Genomic DNA, 21,675 nt, shown 5'->3' with positions numbered 1-21,675 from the left:
TTTCCTTTCCTTTCCTTTCCTTTCCTTTCCTTTCCTTTCCTTTCCTTGTTGTTTTTAATATAGAATGCAAATGTGAGCTTGACATATTTTTAAATAAATTTTTATTTGTATCTTAAGTGCTTTCCCCAGACAATGCCATACAGATGGGCTTGTATTTTGAAGCATAGCCCTGTGGTACATGTAAGATGCAGAGAATGTTCTCTGAGTATGACATATTATATAAAATTAAGAAAGTGAAAATACCTTTGTGAAATAGTGGATGACTAGTTACTACTTGCTCTGCTTTTCATTCTTTTTCCAGTATTTTTGTCAAAAGTAATTGCATACTCTAAAAGTGGTTCATGAATACTGAAAGTTATTCAGTATTATTTGTATTCTGCAAAAGTATATAAGCTTTCTTTATAATTAATCCAAGCTGTTATAGCACTGTTTTTTTAATCAATTTTTATGAGGTTCTTGATAGTTTCCATTAAAACTAAGAGGTCAAATTCATTTCTTGGGCACCTCAGATCAGTGAAATACTGCAGACAAACTGAGTTTGCAAAATACTTTTGGGGACTATATATATATATATATATATATATATATATATATATATATATATTTACATGAATATGCTTTTTAGAGATTTTTTTTCAGCTTTGGCTTGGGCCTTTCCAGGCACAGTGCTGCCACATCAGTCTGTGATCTTGCTAATACTCTACAAAACCTTAACTCTGGTATGACCAAGAAAAAGAAACATTACTTTGTAAAGCTGTGAAGTGACTTCAGTATAAAAATGAGTTGAGAACTGTCTCCTTCCTGAACATAATAGAAATAATTTACCAAACTCATTTCCTTTTTAAGTAACCTATTGTTAAAAACAAGGTTTTGTTAGTTCCATGTTTACAATTCCAAAGTACTGAAAAAAGAGTCTGAGAATGCAGGGTTAGGACAGCAGCTTAACGTGTGTACATCTCTATCCTTGGTTGAGGCCTGCTTGTAGCTCTCTTTACACTAAGTATCAGGAAGATCAGGGTAAGGCAGCCTCTAACTATTACGTGTGAGAATGAGAAAGTCAGTTCTCCTTAACTAGTGTGCCATTGATCGAAAAGGGCAAAAGTCAGATCACTGAAGAGTGACGAGCTGACCAATAGCCAGAGTGCTTTACTCCTCTTTCCTTTATCTGGGGACCACATCTGAAAAGTGAATGTGTAATAAGCTTTCTAAAATAGAGCATTTTTCTCCTTTTGTGAAGTAACTCTAAATCTTCCAGTCTGGAGCTTAACATTTCTAGCACTTAGCAGGACTATTTGGCAATTGTGCTAATATAATAGTACTTAAATATTTATACATTTCTGGTTGGTTAATTAGTATTGTTGTACACTCAGCTTGACTTTTCCCACCTTAATAATTTTAAATATGCAGCCTAAGTTTCTCAGTGAAGTATCCTTATTAAAGTTCAATGAAGTGAGTAAAAAATTCTGGCAGACCTGTTCCAAATTATAGAGATTTTTTAACTGAATCTTAATGATGAGATTTGGAAAAGATCATGCTTGGGAAATTTGACATTTAAACCTTTTCACATCTATAATGCTCAAAGCGCCCACTAGAGTAAAACTAAGAAACTTTTTTTTCTTTTAATATGAACAATTTAGTGCATGTCAGAAGTACAGACTATAGCTACAAGAACCCACAGATAACTATTTTCCAGTACAAACCAAGAAGATATTCCTTATAACTCTTAATAATTTTTTTTTTTTTACCCACTATGTTCCTGAACTCCTGAAACTAGGTCATCTTGATTTACCTGTGAATAAACAAACTGAGGATTTTTTTTAGCAAAATAATACAAACCATAAAATGAATGTTAACTTCTATCTGTCAATTGCTTAGAAATTTTTATTAACAAGGGTTTTTTCCTTCCTCTGCCTGCTGGTAAATATGAAGCATTTCACAACCCTACTACCACTACTATTTTTCCATAAAGAAGTTACTACACATAAAGCACCAAGTAACTAACAAAACATGAGCTGGTATAAAGTAATGTTTAATAACTTGCCTGAAGCTTTAGCAGGAGCTGTTCAGGATAGTTCATTCTTGATAAAACCTATTCCTATTGACTGTATCTCTTGTTTATTGTCATTGTGGTCATTGTAGTTTGGGTATGGAATAGATCAGAACAACAGTTATATTAAATGAGTTTTATATCTCTCACTATGCTAGGGTAGTGAAGGTTCTCCTGGGAAGCCTGGACCACCTGGACCTCCGGTAAGACATATTGTTTACATTTTGAATGGTATGCTAGGAACGGTATACCTATGAGTAAAATGCAATGCCATATATCAATAATTGTCTGTCTCTCTAATACATACTTGTAGTGTAGGAAGGCAGTGAAGTCTTCTTGCAAAATATTTCTGTATTCCTTTTTTTTTTTTTTTTTCTTGTGATTCATCACTGAGTAAGTCCAGGTTACTAAAGCCATCCTAGAAATTTGGGCAAATGAGTTACTTTAATAACCTTGGACACAAAAGTTAGTTTAGACACCTTAGTTACCAAAGATCAGGGAACTCTGTAGTCACGTAACCTAGGGAAGTTCACGGAGCTTGTTGGACTTTAAATTAACTGGTATAGTACCTAACACAATATTACTTCTGGAGAAGTAATAACTACAGCACCTTAAAATCCCTAACCCTAAAGACAGCCTTGGAAATGCCATCCCTAACAATAATCAAGGGAGAGCTTTTGTTCTAAAATCTATCCCTATCCTAATGATCCCCACCTACTTCACCTGCAGTCTTTTTCTAGCCTGCTCTGCAAAAATTATTTTTTTTGTGCCCCAAATTTAACCCTAGAGCCAAATCCATCTCGCTTAGAGGACTGCACATTTTTCCGTCCTTGTTTAACAGTTCTCAAAATTCAATCCACATCTCAGAAAAGTCTCTAGAGCAGCAGCTGGTTTTAAATGAGGACATACTGAGAATCTCAGAAATTTGGTATAAGGATAGCAATGAGAAGGACATTGCCAGGATACAAGGTGTACACAGTAATGACAGAATAACTAGCTAGATCTGTGACTTTGTATTGCAGCACTAGTTTTCTGTGTCCATCAGGTTTTATACATTAAATATGTGCAAAAGCAAAAATAAAATAAAACATACTATATTTATTTGCATTATTTTTATGCATAATGAGAGTTTTCATCTTGAAATCATGAAAATCTTGAAATCTTTAAAGATTTCAGAGCCTCAGACAAGTTCATTTGTGCTGGAAGCATGTTGTGGGTGGGGAGGAGGGGGTTGAGTTGAGAAGGCTGCCTGGAGCTGTTTGTTTTCAGTATAGTCATTTTTACCTACATGTTTTGTAACCATTCATACAGTACAAATGGCTAACATTCAAAAACCTAAATATCTTCAGAACAGGAATTTCATCAGTTCATAAGTTGAACAAATTTGTGTAGTTTGAAATTATTGTGCATTGGAAATCATCAGGCCAAACATACATTGGCAGTTCAGCCACTGACTTTTATGTATGAATCAGTTTACTTCTGAGCTCTTTGCTGTCTTATCAGTCAAGCTTGAGTATTAATTTAGAGTTACAAATCAAACCTTCATGTTCTCAAATCACTTGAAGCTTAAGGCTAGCTGCTTTCTCATTTTTAGTTTAACATTGATTTTCAAACAGGCATGAAAAGAAAATGTGCAATGCTGCCTTTGCTTGTATCAGTTGACCAGTCACTCATAGATTTTATGTAAGAATACCAAAAATGTAATGTAAACTGAGAATTTACAGGTTTCTGGTTTTGTAAGTAAAAAAAAGCTTACATAGGTGTGCATCTTATGTTCTTACTGAAATGCTTGGAATCTTTGAAAAATTAATCTAGAGCAAAAATGATACCACAGCTTTGCTGAGATACAGGACTTGAACAGGGCATACCTTTATAAAGTTCATATAGTTGTTTTATAGTTCATAGTTGTGACACTTAATTGTTTTTTCTATGTGTGTTTTAAAGGGTATGCCTTACAATGAAAGAAATGGAATGAGCAGCTTATATAAACTCCAGGTATTTCTTAATAATAGATGTTTTTTTTCAATCAACGCCTAATTTAGTCCACCTCAACATCTAAATTTGCTGTTGCAGGGAGGTGTGAGTGTCGCAAGTTATCCAGGTCCACCAGGACCTCCAGTAAGTATTTTAATAGAAATGTAATTTCTAATAAGTCAGACAGTAACACAGGGTTAATTGAATGCAGTTTTGATAAATGCCATGGAATTGGATTTTATATGTGAAAGAGAGAAGATAACTCAACTAGCATATAATTGGTGTGTAGTAAATATAAAACTATGAAGTATGTGATTTTATGTGTTTATCAAGCATTTTAGCCTGTTTTGGGAGAGTAGTTTATTTCAATTTAAGTATTTCACTCTAAAGCTGTGCTGAATAGTAAGTAAAGTCTGCAATGGTGCATAATTTGGTTTTGGACTCTTTACTGACAGTATCTTAATATCTTAAAATATGCAATATACTATTTATATGTAGTGATGATCTTGTAATAAATTAAATTTTGTGACAGAAATGAGAATTTCATTATTTCTGATCTCAGTTCTGTCACCAATGCATTGCGTGTAACTACAGGGCAATATGGCAGTAGTACAGGGCTGGTGTCTTTCCAGACACTACTCTGCACAGTGCAGATATATCAGATTGCAGCTGGACACTCTTGCTTTTGTTCTGGGGAACCGGAGATTCTCTGCATTTACTTAGGTCCTCTTTCTTGTAAATGTCATTAGCAAGTTCTGCTCTTTTAAGACAGTATTAACCAGCTGATTGGGCTGGACTTAATACTGATTCTAAATGCACTGCATTACTAATGTATATAATACATTTATACAGAAAAATCCCATGTTATTGTGTAATTCTCTAAATGTATATCTGCTTCTTATTTCCTTTGCAGGGTCCAAAAGGAGATCCTGGCACAGTGGTATGTACTTTTTGGTCATGATAGAGATTCCCCAAGTAATTCAACACATGATCCCAGTCACAAGGGTGAAAAATCATTAAGTTCTTTAGCAGGTAGCTTACCTTCTGCAGAATCAGTGCATCTGAAAAAAAAGTCCTTTTTATTGCCAGTCTTGAGAATTTTGCAAATTCTGGTGAATAGTTCTGCAGTGATAATATAATGAATTACTAAACGCAGTGCTTCTGGATTCATCTCTGCTGAGCTGCCACTGCATATGTTTAAGAGTAAAGTATGCATGCTGCAAGAAATTAAGCTTTTATTTGATACAGGCCTACAAGAAATAAAGATAGAAGATAACTTAAGAGCTATTAGACTGTTCTCAACATTAAATTTGGAATGGCAAAGGGACAGTATTCTATGTAATGCTAGCTAGGAGCAACCAGAAGTTTTCATTATTAGTTTTCATGTTTTCATTAGAAATGATGTGACAGGTAATTGCAGTATGATCACATTGCCCCTAGTGAACAAGATGATTATTATCATGGGAGCCATTACAAGTTTCAGCTCTCCAGTTTGACAATCAAAAACAACCATAATAAGCAGATCTGCTTAACTATTTAGTATTTTTCCTTTAAGCATTTCGTTATGTCCTTTTCTTGTGATCTTTCTTTCACAATTATGAGGAGAGGAATAACTACTGGAAGAATCTTGAGCAGGTGCATAGACTAGCATACGGCTAGCCACCAGCAGAACATAGATCCAAATCCTAACTAGGAATACATTTTCCCTGAAGTCACGGACACGGTATGTCCTGCCTTCATAAAGAGAAACTATATTCATCATTAGATTGTGATTTGTCACTGCAGTTCTAACACTGAAGGTGGCAAAATTGAAACTTAAGCATCTTGATGACTGGAGATAGTAAAAATACCCAACAGATGTTTGTAAAAGTTAAGTGCCAGTGGTTTAGCTCAAGAAGTACAGAATCATAGAATCATAGAATATCCCGAGTTGGAAGGGACCCATAAGGATCATCAAGTCCAACTCCTTGCACCACACAGGTCTACCCAAAAGTTTAGACCATGTGACTTAGTGCACAGTCCAAACGCTTCTTAAATTCATACAGGCTTGGTGCAGTGACTACTTCATTGGGGAGCCTGTTCCAGTGCGCAACCACCCTCTCAGTGAAAAATCTCCTCCTGATATCTAGTCTGAACTTCCCCTGCCTCAGTTTCACCCTGTTCCCGCGGGTCTGATCACTGGTGTTTATGGAGAATAGGTCACCCGCCTTTCCACACCCCCTCGCGAGGAGGTTGTAGACTGTGATGAGGTCCCCCCTCAGCCTCCTCTTCTCTAGGTTGAACAGGCCCAGTGACCTCAGCCACTCTTCATACGTCATCCCCTCCAGGCCCTTCACCATCTTCGTAGCCCTCCTCTGGACACTCTCCAACAGTTGAATGTCCTTTTTGTACTGTGGTGCCCAGAACTGCACACAGTACTCAAGGTGAGGCTGCATCAGCGCAGAGTAGAGAGGGACGATCACTTCACTTGCCATACTAGCAAAGCCATGCTTGATGCACCCCAGGATACGGTTGGCCCTCCTGGCTGCCAGGGCACACTGCTGGCTCATATTCAACTTGCTGTCAACCACAACCCCCAGATCCTTCTCTGCGGGGCTCCACTCCAGCGTCTCGTCGCCCAATCTGTATGTACAGCCAGGGTTGCCTCGTCCCAGGTGCAGGACCCAGCACTTGTTAAACTTCATGCAGTTGGTGATAGCCCAGTTCTCCAACCTGTCCAGATCTCTCTGCAAGGCCTTTCCACCCTTTGTTCGAGTCTACAACTCCTCCAAGTTTGGTGTCATTGAAAAATTTGCTCAAAACACCTTATAGTCCTACATCCAAATCGTCTATAAAGACATTGAAGAGGACTGGCCCTAAGATAGAGCCTTGAGGGACCCCACTAGAGACTGTCCGCTGACTATGATACTATCAAATGTCATTTTAAATGGATACTGTTTTAAAAATTGGATAGGTACTCTCACAGATTTTAAAATTTCACTACATTTGTGTATTTCTCCTTCTTTAAGTTTAAGGAACATCACATAACTACACAATGATAGTTACAACACTATAATGCTGTAAGCTAGTGAAACAGGTATGGACTTTCATGGTTGGAGTGGTAGAAATGTGTCCAGCAGACAGACCTCTGCCATAGAGCAGACAGTATGATTGAATCAGGGTAAGTACCAAGTGTCAGCCAATGGGAAGAACTGAGAAGAATTTGCTGATTTCTACTGCTAATAATGGTAGAAATTGAGCTGTTTAGGAAAGAAAACTGTACCCAGTCAGACTATGCTCACCCTGATCTGCTGATGAATTGCCTACTTGATGAAAATCAGGAAACCCTAAGAAGTATTGGAGAAGGAATTTTTTAAAACGGTATCAGAATTAGGTGCAGCTAGATCAGACTAACCCAGATGAGCCCAAAGTGATATGAGGTAACATTTTGAAAAGTTGGCTAAGACTTACCTGTCATGAAGGCACATCATCATCGCCACTCAGCCAACCTATGCAGGCCTATGATAATGTTTGACTCCTTGCCAAGTGTTAAGAGAGCCAGACACACAAACAGATAAACCTTGATCTATAAAACAGTGTGGTAACTGTGGTCCTCAAGGACAATGCAGAAACCTAAAACTGAATGACTGAACTCTCACAGCAAAACACTCTGAGTTTTAGTTTTGAGATAGTTTCCTAAAACAGTTGATTAATTGATTTTCAAAAAAATATATTTTATTTTTTTTTAAAGTAATTTTATCATAATCCCGACAAGCTGAATGCATCTTCCTATAACAGCATCCACTTCCTACTCAGGAAGCAACTTCTCCCAAGTAGGGTGTGGAAAGTGAAATCTGCCAAAGACTTCATGAAATCCATAAAAGGAATTTGCTGTGGCTGTGGCTTTTGGGTTAACTGAGATAGCTGAAATAATGGAATTGTTGACAGTAGTTCAAATCTCTGTGGAAAATTACATGTTGGTTTTCTTTAAAATAGGAAAAAGAATTAAAGAGCCTTTCCACATGTTAAACTGATTTCTCCAGTGCAGCATTTTTCTGTTTTTCTTTCAAAACCTGAAGACTTGCACAGGGAACAGTGTCTCTTGTTACAGATAAAGCTTTGTGCAGGGAATGGAGCTCTGTTCTGATACTGTGATGCACCTGGAAAGTTGAACAGAATTGCTCAGATGTTCATTCTATGGCTCACTGCATATGCTCACACCCTGTGGCTCTACCACCTGAAGGTGGTTTAGAGCTGACCTTATCTTGCAGGAGCACAGGAGGGGAGTCTTCTGGATTACATTCTTAATCAAAATTAAAACAGTTGAAATATTTGCATAGTGCCTCTGAGAATAGCTTTATTCTCAGATGAATAAACCGTGGTATAGCAAAATCTGTTCACCTAACAACTGGATATTTTAGTAATCTCAAGTTTAATATTCTGCTGTTGTTTTCTGTTCAACATGTCATGTAGAGTACAGAAATTCTAATCCATGCAATCCTTTTTAATTTAAAAATAATAATAAATAGGGAGACCCAGGACCAATGGGATTACCAGGACTGGAAGGACTCCCAGGGGAAAAGGTAAGACTATTAAAAAAGAAGTCATGACTTCTTAGTGGAACTATCTGCAGCTAAATGGTGTCTGAAACCTTGTTTAATTTTTCTTTTCTATGAAAGTCCATGTTTTTATGTGAAAAAGATTTGTATACTTATCTGCATTTTTTTTTTTTTTTTTTTTAATTCTTGTTAACTTCTATGTGTCATCATGTGCTTACAGTCAATCTGTCTTGTAAGACTTAGATATAGCTCCAGACCTGAAGAGAAATTTGTACCTGAATTTGTCTAGACCTACTTCATGGAAGACTTGCATACAAAAAACTGACTATTTCAGTTGAGTAAAAAAATACAGAAAAGGCTAGAAATAGTGGAAGAGGTAGAAATAGACTGATTCCCTACAGTGTTTGTTGTGAAGGCAAAGGCAGAACAGACTTCTCAGACTGTTGATCATTATTTTAAAAAAGGCCTCTTGTTTCTGTTGTACTTTTCTGACATTCTTCCATGCCTGTATGAAGCCACTCCAGCACATCCTGAACATTGTCATAGTTTCCAGTGCCTTCTTCTAGTTCAAGTCTACCTTCTAGTGCTGGGAAATGATCTTTACCTTGAGCTGCTGGAGTTTCAGCCTTTCACATATTAGTTATGAAGGCTGATACAAATTTAGAGAGAAGTTTGTTATGAAATGCTAAAATTTCAAGATTTTGGTATTTATTTTTAAGTATGGCTAAGCACAAAAAAAATAAACCAGATAAATTAAAAAAAAAAAAAAAACTGAAAAGTTTACTGTGAGTAAAAATGCTTTGCTTTGATTTTGCCAATATCTTCAAAATACGATACGAAGAAATAGTTGTGTTTTGTTGTTGGTGGCAGTGGTTTTGTTTGTTTTTGCAATTGGAATACTTATATTTTAGGAAATACATGTTTTTCAATGACTTCATACAAAAAATTACTTTAACATGTTTTTCATCAAAAAGCCATATAAATGAAAAGTTTCTCTCTCAATATCACTGTGCATACTACTACTTGTGCAGAGATGGGGGGTAACAAGCTAACATAGGTGTCTACACTAGATGTTTAAATTATGTGAGATGATTCTTGCTCTGGAAGATTACAATTTACAAGCAATTAAGGACAATCTAATTTTAGCATGAACAAACACAGGGTGGTATTACAGGCCTAACTGAGACAAAATAGGGACAAGAATTAAATAACGGGAACAAGCAATGGAGCAGATTGTATAAACAAGCTAAGTGAGTGCCTGGCCCTTTCCCAAAGCCAAAATATTCTTTCCTTTACTAAATTTAGTCAAAATTCCACACTTCTGGTGCAAATAACACAATCCCAGAGTCTGTCTGCCAGTCCCAACAGTACAGTGCATGCTGGTTTTTGATTTAGAGCTCCGAGGTACATTTGTGTAGCAGAATGCCATCTTCTGTAGATAATCATGGCTTAAGTTTTGTGATAATGTCAGAAGAACTTTGTGCCGTCAGGGTGAAATTTGCCTTACCACCACTGTGCAGACACTGTGGTTTTGCAGCTGTGCATAACATCACTGAATGTGGTCAGGGTGAGGGGTAAGAATAACTCCCAAAAGGATAAAAGTGCAAAGGAAGTGTTGGGAATTTGCAGCTTTACTCTTCTAGCCAGCATATGATGAAACCACCCATATAAGTTTTGGGTACAGAATAAATGTGGGGGCAGACTGCACTACTCAAGCCAATATGCCCTGCTAAATGTATTCTGAGTACTTGATTACTCTGAAGGTTCATGTTAGATTCCTTGCTAAGGGGGAAACTTGTTTTAAGTGACTTCTCTTAGTCTCCTGAGAAAGAGAGGTCAAACTATGGCCTGCAAGCAAGCTTCTCCCTCTAGACACAAGGTGTCTTCTGGTTTGGTTTGGTGTTATTTGGTGATATTGGTCTTATCAGCCTTATTACATGGGTGGGTGTGTCAAAGGGAAGGTACCCTGCAAGTTGGGTGCTTTTCGTTAGCTTGCCCCTTTGGGCTGATAAGCAAACTGTAGACCTCTGTTCTAGTTTGCAGAGGTCATTTCCAGCAGCCAGTGCATGAAAGCTGGCTGCCAGCCTCTGGCTGCTCAGCCAGGTTCAGATTATTTGACTCAGAATTAGTTATTGCTGTCATTGTCAAGTTTTTAATACAGCAGCCATTCTGTCACATGGCAAGACCTTAATAAACATGTTCCTTGCTGTTGTCATGAAGTCTGAAAACTCCAAAGGGAAAAGCAAAACAGAATTTGTATTCATTTGTCTTGTATGGTCCTGCACTGCATTTCTCCATCTTGTACTGCATAATTTTCTTAACTTTTTTTGAAAAGCTGTTGTTATTATTGTAACTATAATTGATACTTTTCCCTACATTACACCTTTGATCTGAGGATCTCAAAACTGCTTATAGATGTTAACTTGCCATCTCTCTACACTTTGTTTAATGTAGTTAAGTGTTTCTATTTACAAGCATCATCACTGTATTACCTGAACGAAATTATGAGAATAACACAAATCAGCATTAGATTTAAATACAGAACCCAGAATTCACAACATCTCCTCAGGGTCTTCTGCACGAAAGAACATGTCTGAGCTATGTTGGCAGAGCTTTTGCAAAACAGCTCCAGGTAACATAAACTCATGAAAATATTCTCCTGTTCACGTGGCTTTAATTGTGTCAGGGTTTTCCTGACATGATTATAGAAACCTGCATCCTGATTTTCTTACATTTTTAACCCATGTTACACTAGCAGAGTACAGTATTACAGATTGATACGTGTCAGCAGTGGGTTAGGGCAAATCTTGCTGTAGAGTTTCACCCCTAGTGAGCTCCATCCATCTGCTTTGAGTTATAGTCCTCTCAAGAGAGAAAGATGAATTTGTTCCCACACCTCATCAGCTCCAGCACAAAATCTATTGTCTTAGCTTAAAGCATCAATGAAGGTGTCTGGTATGATAAATTAAGAAACTTTGCCCTTAAAAGACCATGGCACAAGCAAATCAAGGATGTTAACTTGAAGCAAATGGATGACTGGGTAGCAGAAGGCAAAAACTTCTCTAAAAGGTACATCTTAAATATCAAGATCTTGATAAGACAGTGAATTATGCTGTGTTGATTTTGGTCATTGTCATGACCACAAATGACAATTATTTGGAAAACTACAGACAAGTCAGAACTTTCCATCCCTTTTCAAGGAAGGCCTCAAAAACAGTGTAAAGGATAGTGTGGAAGTTATGACAAGGAAATCTAAACAAAGGATTTAAGTTACTTGTTCAAGTCTGTAAAATGAGTCAGTGTCAGAGCTAAATATTAGCATTTAGCAGAGCCTGGCTTTTGTCCTCATTTTCAGTTCACTGCATAATCCTTCCTCAGGTTTTAATCAGAATCCATGAACAAAGTCCTGTTTTGAGTGCTACCATTTAAATACAGATTTATCTTTCCTTCAGGGTGACCGTGGACCAGCTGGCACACCAGGAGTATCAGGGACACCGGTGCGTATATTCATTAAAGAAAACTCCATTTTTTAGAAGTTGAAAAAAAAAGTCAAGAAAGGTGCTGAGCTGTAATCTTACTGTTTGTGGATGCCAGCTCTTGGCTAATGCTTTATAGGCAGGTATAAAAATGACAAGTTTTTCCTAAAGGGATTAGAATTTTAATACTACTGAGGGTTCATGTTATTATTAAAATAACAGGAGGAAATGGAGTGAATACATAATAAAGCTTGAATTTGAAGCTGCATATGCTCATATCACTTAAGAAAGAAGATTTTTCTCATTGCCTCAGCTTAATATAGATAAATTATAAAGTCATTTTCTGTGTTCCTGGGCATACACGAATTTCTGAGTATCTTTCTGTCACAAAGAAAAAATATTAAAGTTTATTGCAATCCATGACAATCTGCATATCAAGTCAATCAAAAATTTGCTTTAGGGGCATACTTTGTCAGCTATTTACATGTAGTATTCAAGAAGTTTCTGAAAGTCATCCTGAAGCTTTTTTGTGGGTGAAAGGAAATGTAACTAATGATAAATTGAAATTATAATTGTTCTGTTTGTGTTCCTAAAGGAAATAAAGATTATTTTTCTTTAGATTGCATTCACAGTTTAATAAAAATATGCATATATTCATATTTCAGGAGGCAGCATGGAGTAATTTCTATGCAAATACATTTATTATTAAATTTGGGCAGCTACCAATCCATTCAGGAGCTGTTTTTAAATTATAAATGTGTTTCATGAAATAAAGAGAAGTCTGTATCTATGCACTCCCATCTCCATTAGCCACTGATTTAGTATATTTACTGTGATTTCCAAGAGAGAGCATCAGCTTAAATAGCTTAATTTGGTTAAGTTATCCTAAAACAAGGTAAAATTACACATTTAAAGGAAGAAAAGGATTTCTCTGAGCTTTATAGCCCATGTAGAAGTTTCAAAGTTTGTTACTCTAAAACGTATTCTACACTGTGAATCAATAATGCAACAGCCAGTTAGGCTGATCGTAATTGTTCATTCCCTGTGTACTTCCCACTGGATATGTTTCAAATCTTGTTGCTTTCTATTTTAGCTGGATGTTAAATATTTAATGACTTCCCTTTGTGACTGATGAAGTTGCATTGTCGCTTATGTTTAATTCTAATAAAATCCATTGCAGCAAATTATTTGCTTTAACATTTTATGTTAAGCAGTTTTAATAAAAAAAAAAAATAATAGATTTATGAGAGACAATATTTTTTAGTATTCTAGGAAGAGTTTTGGACATAAATCCACATATCCTGCTGGAGAAGTTTTTGTCCCCCTCAGCTAGCATTATTCCCTAGATCTAGTAGAGGACACTTGTCCCCATTTGGGGATATAAATATCTCATTTTTGCTTTGGCTTTTGCCAAGTCAAATTATCAAGGAAACTTGGACTGAGTCTGCAAGAATTTCCACAATTGCCTATTTCACCAGAAATAATCCTCAGTCATGTCATTCCTGAAGTTGTCACAGGTGCTGATGTGTTAGGTTCGCCACTTGTAGAAGTCATCTGAGAATCTGGTCCAAGGATATTTCCAGGAAATGTGAGTTGAGATTCTTGTCTGGGTCTGAACAGCCCAATCTGATTGCTGACCCAGCAGAAGTTTTGATTAGATGGCCTCCAGAGGTCTCTTCCAACCTCAGTTATCCTCTGTTCCTACAAACAGGTCTGTTAATTTCTTCAAATTACACATGGTTAGGGTAGCAGGGTGCTGTCCACCACTGATATGCATATCAAGGCCTAAATGTTGTCCCAACCTAAAGTGGGTGATGACCAATGTCCTTGGGACAACAGTACTGACTGAGAGAGATAAGGGACTGCAGAAGCAGGATGAGTGGTGGCTAAGGATGACTTCAGCTGATACCAGTAGGACTGGATGAATGTTGCACCAGGACACGTCACAGAGACGAAATTCTTAAATACCATAACCAACTGCATAAGAGTGCTGAGAAGAAAATTGCCAAGATGTGAACCTGACTTTGCGTGGAGTACCAAGTCAAAGAAACAGGATGACAGAAGCTGTGGTGCACATATGCTCCTGGAAAGGAGCAACAAAGGCTTGCAAAAAAAAAACCTAATGGTTTTGCAAAAGACATCAAATCAGTAATAAACCCTTTTAAAAATATTTATTTTTCTCTCTTAAAACATTTATTGAGCTATAACCTGAGTATTTCACTCAAATATATATCCTGTCTTAATTTCGACCTAAGAGAAATTGATATTTTGCTCCCTAGTAAATTGAATTTGTAATGTTCTCTTCTTGCAGGGAAAGCCAGGATCTCCAGGGTCCCCAGGGATGCCAGGAGAACCTGTAAGTACAGATTTGAGTTCTGGACTGTTGTGATAATACACAAATATTTCTAACATTGAATACAGGATTTTAAATGCAGATTCATACATGCGTTTTCTTCTTTCTTAGGGTGAAAGAGGACCTATAGGAGATATAGGCTTCCCAGGGCCAGAAGGGCCACAAGGAAAACCAGTAAGTGATTTTATATGGAATATATTTATGTTCATTACAAAAACATACATTTTAGTTTGTCAGAAGTTACAAAAGAGATTACGTCCTGCTTTGTATTGGGCTAGATAACTTCTGAAGAACATTCTAGAGTTACAGTGCTCAGTTTTAATTGTCTAGTCAATAATTCCTTTTATATGGGGCCTTGTGTGCTGATATTTTTATAGTTGATGTTACTGAGATACTTCAAATGTGAATGAGATCCTTTTAGAAGGTCCTTTGGATCCCTTTGATTTCAAGGCTCCTCTAGTGGATTTTCAGAATGAGAATATTAACCCAGACACTCAACACAGTGTATAAAGGAAGGGGTAAAAAAAAAAAAAAATGCATTCTTGGGTTTGGTTTAGATAGAGAAGAGTTTGCTTCATGACTCTCTGTATAAACTTCTTGTCCTTCTGTATACAGGTAATGCAACTCTGTGGCTGAAGCATTTACTAGTCTTTTTGGATATGTCTAATCTGACCTCTTTATTTAAAATGTGAAAGTGCTGTAGTCAGCAGTGGACTGTAGCATTGTCTGGGCTAGTTTAAAACGACCTGGTTTATATTCCAGAAGTAGTTCAGCTAGGATAGCTCAGAACTAATTGTCTCTCCCTAAGTTTGATGTTTCAGTGACAAGCATGACAAGTAGACCGTTTAGATTTATTAGCATGCCTTTACATTATGCTCCTGTCTTGAAAGAGACAACTTCTGCAGCAAATTGGCCCAATTTAAGGAATAGCTTGAAAATCTGTAACACTAATAAAACTTTAAAGCCCTATTGCTTTGCAAGGGAAAGCGAGCAAGCTCAGGGCAGGAGCAAGATGGGGCTGTGGCCTTACCAGCAAGGGGTGCAGGCTCACAGTGACCAAACTAAAACAGACTCAGGTCAGCCTACAGCCCAGTGGCAGCCAGAGAAGTCCATAATGACAGGGAAGGTCTTCGGTCAATCCCAAAAAAGTCAGCAAGGCACAGTCGGGGTGTGTAAGGCACAAGGCCATTACTAACTTACCCACACAAGTTGCTTGAGTGCCTTCTAAGAGAAGCAGGGGAGGCCTCAAAGGAGGCACCTCGCAGGTCTTGTTCCCCCAGCTCTTTCACAGCAGTCTGATCCCAGATTACAGGGCTGCACCAGATCTGAGCTGCCCTTGAGCATAGGCACCCATAGCCCTGCTGGAGTGGAGCTGCAGAGCCTGTTGGTGCCCCGATATGCTGAGACAAATTACTGTGCGTTTCCATAGAAGCCGGTTTATCTGTGTCCCCCTCAGTGTAATCCTGCCATTTGTGACATTTTCTGAGGAAATGCTTAATACATGCCAAACAGTGCTTTGCAGTATGAAAGGGAAGGAAATACTCCTGATGTCTTTGCTCATACAAGTCTTCTTTCTCACTGTGCAAAATAGCACTGAGTTTTCTGCATGTGCAGATTCTGGCCATATATATCCCAGTAAATTAAACAATGCCAGATCATTTATCTCACGGTTATCTGGTGTTACACAATGGTTAACTTACTATGTGACTTTAATTTGGCCCATACCAACTAGCACATTGTGAGACAATGCCACGTTCCATCTAGGGGCATAAGGTGAGGCTGGAACTGCTCCCAGTAGGTGGGGTGAATAAGACCTCTCTTGGGCAGGAAAAATGTTTAGCCCTGTAGGTTCCGTGTGTGTGGCATGTCACAAGTCCTGAGGACCAAAGAATGGATCTGGCCACTTATTATTAAGGTCTAATCAGTGTAACAGCAGAGGGCTCATAAAACATTTGGGCTAATGTCTATAAGAATCTCTTCTGTGTTGGTATAACGATTAGATATGATTTGAAAAGTTCATATGGAGTTCACAGATCCATATTCTACATATTTGCAGAATTTCCATGTAACTTGTCATTTAAAGTTGTGAGCTCATTAAAATTGATGCACACCTTGTCACTGAAGATATTTCTTGCGCTTCTATCTCAGTTCAGATTTAATCTGCTTGCAGTTCAATATGGCCCCAAGCTTTTTTGTTGTACATGCCCCAATACTATTTTTGAGTATTTTAATACTGTAACCACACAAACTTCTGACTCTGGAGCTTTAGAATATGTATTAATACCATCTCTAAAAAAATGAGCTTAACCCCTTGTTTTCAAAATGCATGAACATAATTGTAATAATAAAAAATGTTTGTTTGTTTTATAGGGAATCAATGGAAAAGATGGATTGCCAGGTCCTCCGGTAGGAAAACATGCTTTTGCATACTAGTATATTTAATTATTCACAAATAGCATAGCTGTTAATCCTAGTATTTGCTTTCACTTCTGCTAATAAATGGACATACAACAAAGCCTTTAAGCAATATATTTAAAAAACAATTTTTCAGGGTGCTGTGGGGAGACCAGGAGACCGAGGGCCCAAAGGAGAACGTGTAAGTCCCTTGTCTTAATAACTTATTTCCTTTTAACTGAGTACCCAAGCACCTCATTGTCATGTATTTTACAGTCAAAACCAAGTGAATTTTCTGTGAACTCCAAGCATTTTAGACACTGAGAGTCCCAGAGACCACTTTAAGTAACTAGAATTGAATTGGCTTCTGGATCTAGAGAAAAACACATTTATTGACTTTCTAACACAGTTGGTTTGGACAGTGTAAATGGTTCAATTCGATGAAAACTAGAAAGCAGATAACCCCATTGTGATGCAGTCAAACTTTGAAAGTAATAAAGCTTTCCCCATCTTCCTACCGGGAGACTTTTCATGTCACAAATATATAGTCAAATTTTACATAAAACAAGCTTGTAATGCTAGGCAGCCAGAGTGCCAATGCATTACTTTACTTCTTGCCAAAATGTTTAGACAGTTCTGTTCATAGTAACATGATCATGTTGGACAGGAATCATTATAGGAGGCAGGGGGTGATCATTATTTTGTTAGAACAAAGAAAATCCTAGGGCATATCCTGCTTCTGTTGTAACAGAAAAGGCTAAAGACCTGATGTCCTAATACAGTTAATACCATGTTTATATAATGACCCAAAAAGCACCTATTTGTCTAATCTGGAAATGGAAATACTGCTTTATGACACTAAGGAGACACCAGGTTTTAACCATTATTACAATAACTGTCCCTCATAAAAATTAACATTTTGTAATGTCTATTCCTGCCTTTAAGAACATAAATAAAATATGAGAACCTTTTTATTGTACCACCTACTGTGTATTACATTACATTGCTCAGCCTTAACCTTATCAATGCTACCTATTTGAGTGCCCTACCAATAGTGTTATACACATACAAGAGAGAAAGTGGCTGAAGCTTTAAGTGTATGACCTTGAAACATACTGACCCCACCTACAGCTGCATCTTTGAGAGAGCTTGACAGATTTTGACAAGAATTTGTAACCAGCCAGACTGCAGAGGGACTATGCAGTGGTAGTACAGCTATCCATACCTGCTCTGCTGAGTTCTAAGCCTGTGAAATGATATATGTGTATTTATGCATTAAATATATTTTTAATTAAGTCTTCCTCTAAGCTAGTAGTCTTCATATAGTTTTTCACTCACGTATACATGAGTCATCTCCTTTAAAAGCACTATCAGACAAAATGGAGTGTTCTCAGGTGCCACATAAACTGGACTGCAATCTCTAAAAAAGAAACGAAGCTAAAAATTATATTAAAGGCTATGCCTTTTCCAAGGTTTGCAATAACGTTTTATAGAACAGGAGTTGTTCAGTTTTGTGATGTTTCAGTTTGCTATGAGTGAAGGAGATAGGGCTTTGGATGCAAAAACTTTTTAAGGCCAGGAAAGAGCCTGTTTCCTGCAGACTATAGAAGATCTGCTTATCAGTCAGAGACCTTCTTGTACCTTGAATTTCTCAAGGTGCTGCAATGCAGGTCCTGATACAATACATGTATGCAGAACAAAACACTTTTTGCTAAAAGTCTTTAAACTTACAGAAACCTGAAAAGGTCTGTGTTTTCCATCAGAACATTACTCTACCAATTTCCCCAATGCGCATATGCTCCCTCTCCTGCTCCTGTCTGCTCTTGAAAATCCAATAGTCTGAGACAAAAATTACAGGTATCTTTTGTGTATTGTATCATATCTTTTATTTTTTTTTTTTCAACTGAATAGCTAAATTAGCTGTATGTTTATAGGAAATCATTCATGTGCTGCATATTTTTGCCCAAAATATTAATGCCAGAAACTAAAACTGGAAATCAGGCACCTGCAATATTGGCAGAATAAATCTTTTAATAGAAATACAATAAATTAAATTAACATTGAGATTGTTTTTATGTCACACTGACTTTCCTGACTATATTAGCAGTTTTGACAGGTTACAGTTATATATGTAGGATAGGATTTGAGGAGGTCTTGGATTTGGACAGTTGTTTTTTTTGTTGTTGTTGCTGCTGTGTTTTTTGCTCTTTTTCCTTGTGATTGGCTTTCCAGAGTTCAGAGCCTTTGTGCTCTTTCTGAGGGTAATTTAAACTCCAGTTGGGAACATGTTGCAATTTCAGTTAATGCAATAAAGCAACTTGAGTGACAGTCTTTGTAGCAAAGCTTAGTTATTGCTTTTAGTAAGCTCTAACTCACTGGAAATAATACAGATTTGGAGTACAGATGGTGATGAAAGTGGTGTACAACCTCCTAATTTCATCCTTACTTTTCTCTCTGACTTTTTCAGTCTTAACATGTCATGTAAATACACCTTGTGAATATAACTACACTTTTATTGCTTTATCAGTTAATGATGTATGAGATCTGAATACAATTTACCAGTACTTTCTGTACATTAAAAATGCAATTAATTCCATTCGTTTACTCCTCATAAATGTGTATTGTAAATTTATCTAGTAATGATGTAGGCAATTCCTAGTGCTCTTTCCTCCTTTTGGTAGAACTTAACATGAGCTTAAGTGGTGCAGCAAGGGCAGCCAGTGACCCATAAGAACCGTCAGCTATTTGTTAACAATCCGAACGCTTGACTTGCTGCACTCTGTTCCACAGCTATAGCTCAGCGCACTAATAGGCAACACATTAAGTCATTCTAAAAGATTTAATTACTTGCAAATAAAACAGATTTAAATGCCATCTCAGCCCATGGTGAAAACTGGACAGAACATAAACCTTTAATTTATTTAATTTGCAGGGAAGTTAGTCATTTTAAGTGGATATGTATATCTGTTGTTTCTTTGACTAATGGAAGGTTTGGCCAGATTTAAAAATAAAATATTAGGCATCTATGGAAATTTACAGGGAAAAAGAAATGATACCTTATGCCTGGGAGAAGTTGAGCACCTAAATTCTGCCTCTGCTGTATTTAACATCTCTAGGTCCTTTTATGGATCAGGTCTATAAACTTTCCGCACCCAAATTCTGTATTTAAAAAGTAGATTGCAGAGTCAAGCTACATTTTGTCATTGACTTCAATTTTAAAAGTATAAGAAAACAAAACATTACTTGCTGTTTTCAGAGGCAAGGATTAGGGTGTAAAACAGCTTCCCTGCATAACTTATTAGTCTAATAAAAATCAATTTCTGAACAAGGAAGAAATTTCTCTAGCATTCTTGGTGACTTTTCCTAGTCAGTTCTGCTATGTGCAGGGGTTTTCTTTATCCTTTTATTTTACACAGGGAGATCAGGGTATTCCAGGAGACAAAGGTCCACAAGGTGAAAGAGGGAAACCTGGCCCATCAGGAGAAAAGGGGGCCATGGGTCCTACTGGGCCACCAGGAGACAGAGGCCATCCAGGATCACCAGGTCATCAAGGTCCCCCAGGTTCACCAGGCCCCCCGGGTTTACTGGTAAGAAAATAAAAAGGATTTGTTGGTTGCTTTTGAAGTCAGAAGAGATGAAGGTGTCTGCTGAATGTGTGCTGAGCAATAGGAATTCAACCAAGCAATACCACAGTATCATAAAAATCAAGATATCTCTGAGAGTATTTCAGTGTTCTATTAACAGATGTGGAAAAATAGACCCAGACAATGAAGCAGTTCTTTTCATATTTTTTTTTAAAATATAGGCTATGCATAAATTGTATTTATTTATCTAGTTCCTGACAAATCAACGTGGCTACTTAATACAGCTAATTTTCAAGTTTTTCATAAACTTAGAAGCTGAAGTATTTGCAAATGAGAGAGAAAAGCAAGCAAATATGATTCTCAATAAAGGAGAAATTAGCATTTAAAAAGACAATGAAATGCTTCCTGTCAGTAGTATGTACTTTAGTTTGTCTCCATGTAAACACACATACATGTTGTGGGTTCTTTTTAATTAATAAGAGGCTCTGAATCAGATAGGATAATGTTCTAAAAACCTTATACTTTGAAATTATTTGTCCTGTGATACAATTCTATTTCATTGGCTGTGCATGAAAATTGTGAGTCTCTAAAGGGGGTGACAAGTTGCCAAATGTTATACAAAAGGCTACTAAAGTAAGACAGTGTTAATGGACTTACTTACAGTCTTATACAAATTAATTTCAAAACACATAAGTGCTGATCATCCTGACAGTTGAGTTGTACCTCTTCTATTCTGTGGTGTTAGTGGCCTTTATAGTATTATAATTTATTTGCAAACTTTGTAGATAAGTGAGTAACATAGATTTTTGCATATTTATTTTTTGGTGAAACCTTTTTTCTCTTAATGCTAATTTCAGCATTAAAAAAAAAATAAAAAAAATATTGTAACATAGTCAAGTGCCATCTGTATGTTTGTTCCAATGTACATCACCTTTTTGTTTCCTCATTAGGCTGATACAGTTTCACTTGAAGAAATAAAAAAATATATCAAACAAGAGGTTCTTAAGGTTTTTGAAGGTAAGAAAAGAAGTGTTATACTACTAAATGTAAGTCTTAAATTCTGTTCTAAAAGTTTTTATTTTCCTATAGCCTTTTTATACATTTCTTTATGTCATGTAACTCGCATGGTGCATAGTAGCTGCCTTGTTGCTATAGCTATGCTTAGCTACTGTTTGTCTACTTCATATTCACATTCAGACAATTATAAGTCAAAATATCTTAGCCAGAGTGCTTCATTATGTGAAAGATCAGCATTAAAAGATAGCTTGCTCAAATCATAATAGCAAACATATGTATGTATAATTTTAGA

The 21,675-nt window shown here is 36.9% G+C and overlaps 1 protein-coding gene across 9 annotated transcripts in view; it reads left to right on the top strand.

Annotated features, from left to right (window-relative positions):
• COL19A1 (collagen type XIX alpha 1 chain) overlaps nt 1–21,675 on the top strand; it is a 219,392-nt gene that overhangs the window by 189,256 nt on the left and 8,461 nt on the right. For 8 of the 9 annotated variants that reach the window (XR_004749526.1, XM_035322084.1, XM_035322088.1 and 5 more), the window contains 12 exons: nt 2,206–2,250; nt 3,992–4,042; nt 4,121–4,165; nt 4,935–4,961; nt 8,530–8,583; nt 12,012–12,056; nt 14,347–14,391; nt 14,500–14,562; nt 16,759–16,794; nt 16,940–16,984; nt 20,199–20,369; nt 21,317–21,383. Coding sequence is in view for 8 of the 9 variants with exons in the window: in XM_035322084.1 (XP_035177975.1) it covers nt 2,206–2,250; nt 3,992–4,042; nt 4,121–4,165; nt 4,935–4,961; nt 8,530–8,583; nt 12,012–12,056; nt 14,347–14,391; nt 14,500–14,562; nt 16,759–16,794; nt 16,940–16,984; nt 20,199–20,369; nt 21,317–21,383 (694 nt within the window). In the remaining variant the exon portion in view is untranslated. The remainder of the gene's footprint in view (nt 1–2,205; nt 2,251–3,991; nt 4,043–4,120; nt 4,166–4,934; nt 4,962–8,529; nt 8,584–12,011; nt 12,057–14,346; nt 14,392–14,499; nt 14,563–16,758; nt 16,795–16,939; nt 16,985–20,198; nt 20,370–21,316; nt 21,384–21,675) is intronic. The other variant, XM_035322086.1, reaches the window with a different exon arrangement.

This window comes from Oxyura jamaicensis, chromosome 3 (genome assembly GCF_011077185.1).
Source record: "Oxyura jamaicensis isolate SHBP4307 breed ruddy duck chromosome 3, BPBGC_Ojam_1.0, whole genome shotgun sequence".
Lineage (NCBI taxonomy): Eukaryota > Metazoa > Chordata > Aves > Anseriformes > Anatidae > Oxyura > Oxyura jamaicensis.
Note: the sequence above shows the minus strand (reverse complement) of the source record. Positions and strands in the feature narration are given on the sequence as shown.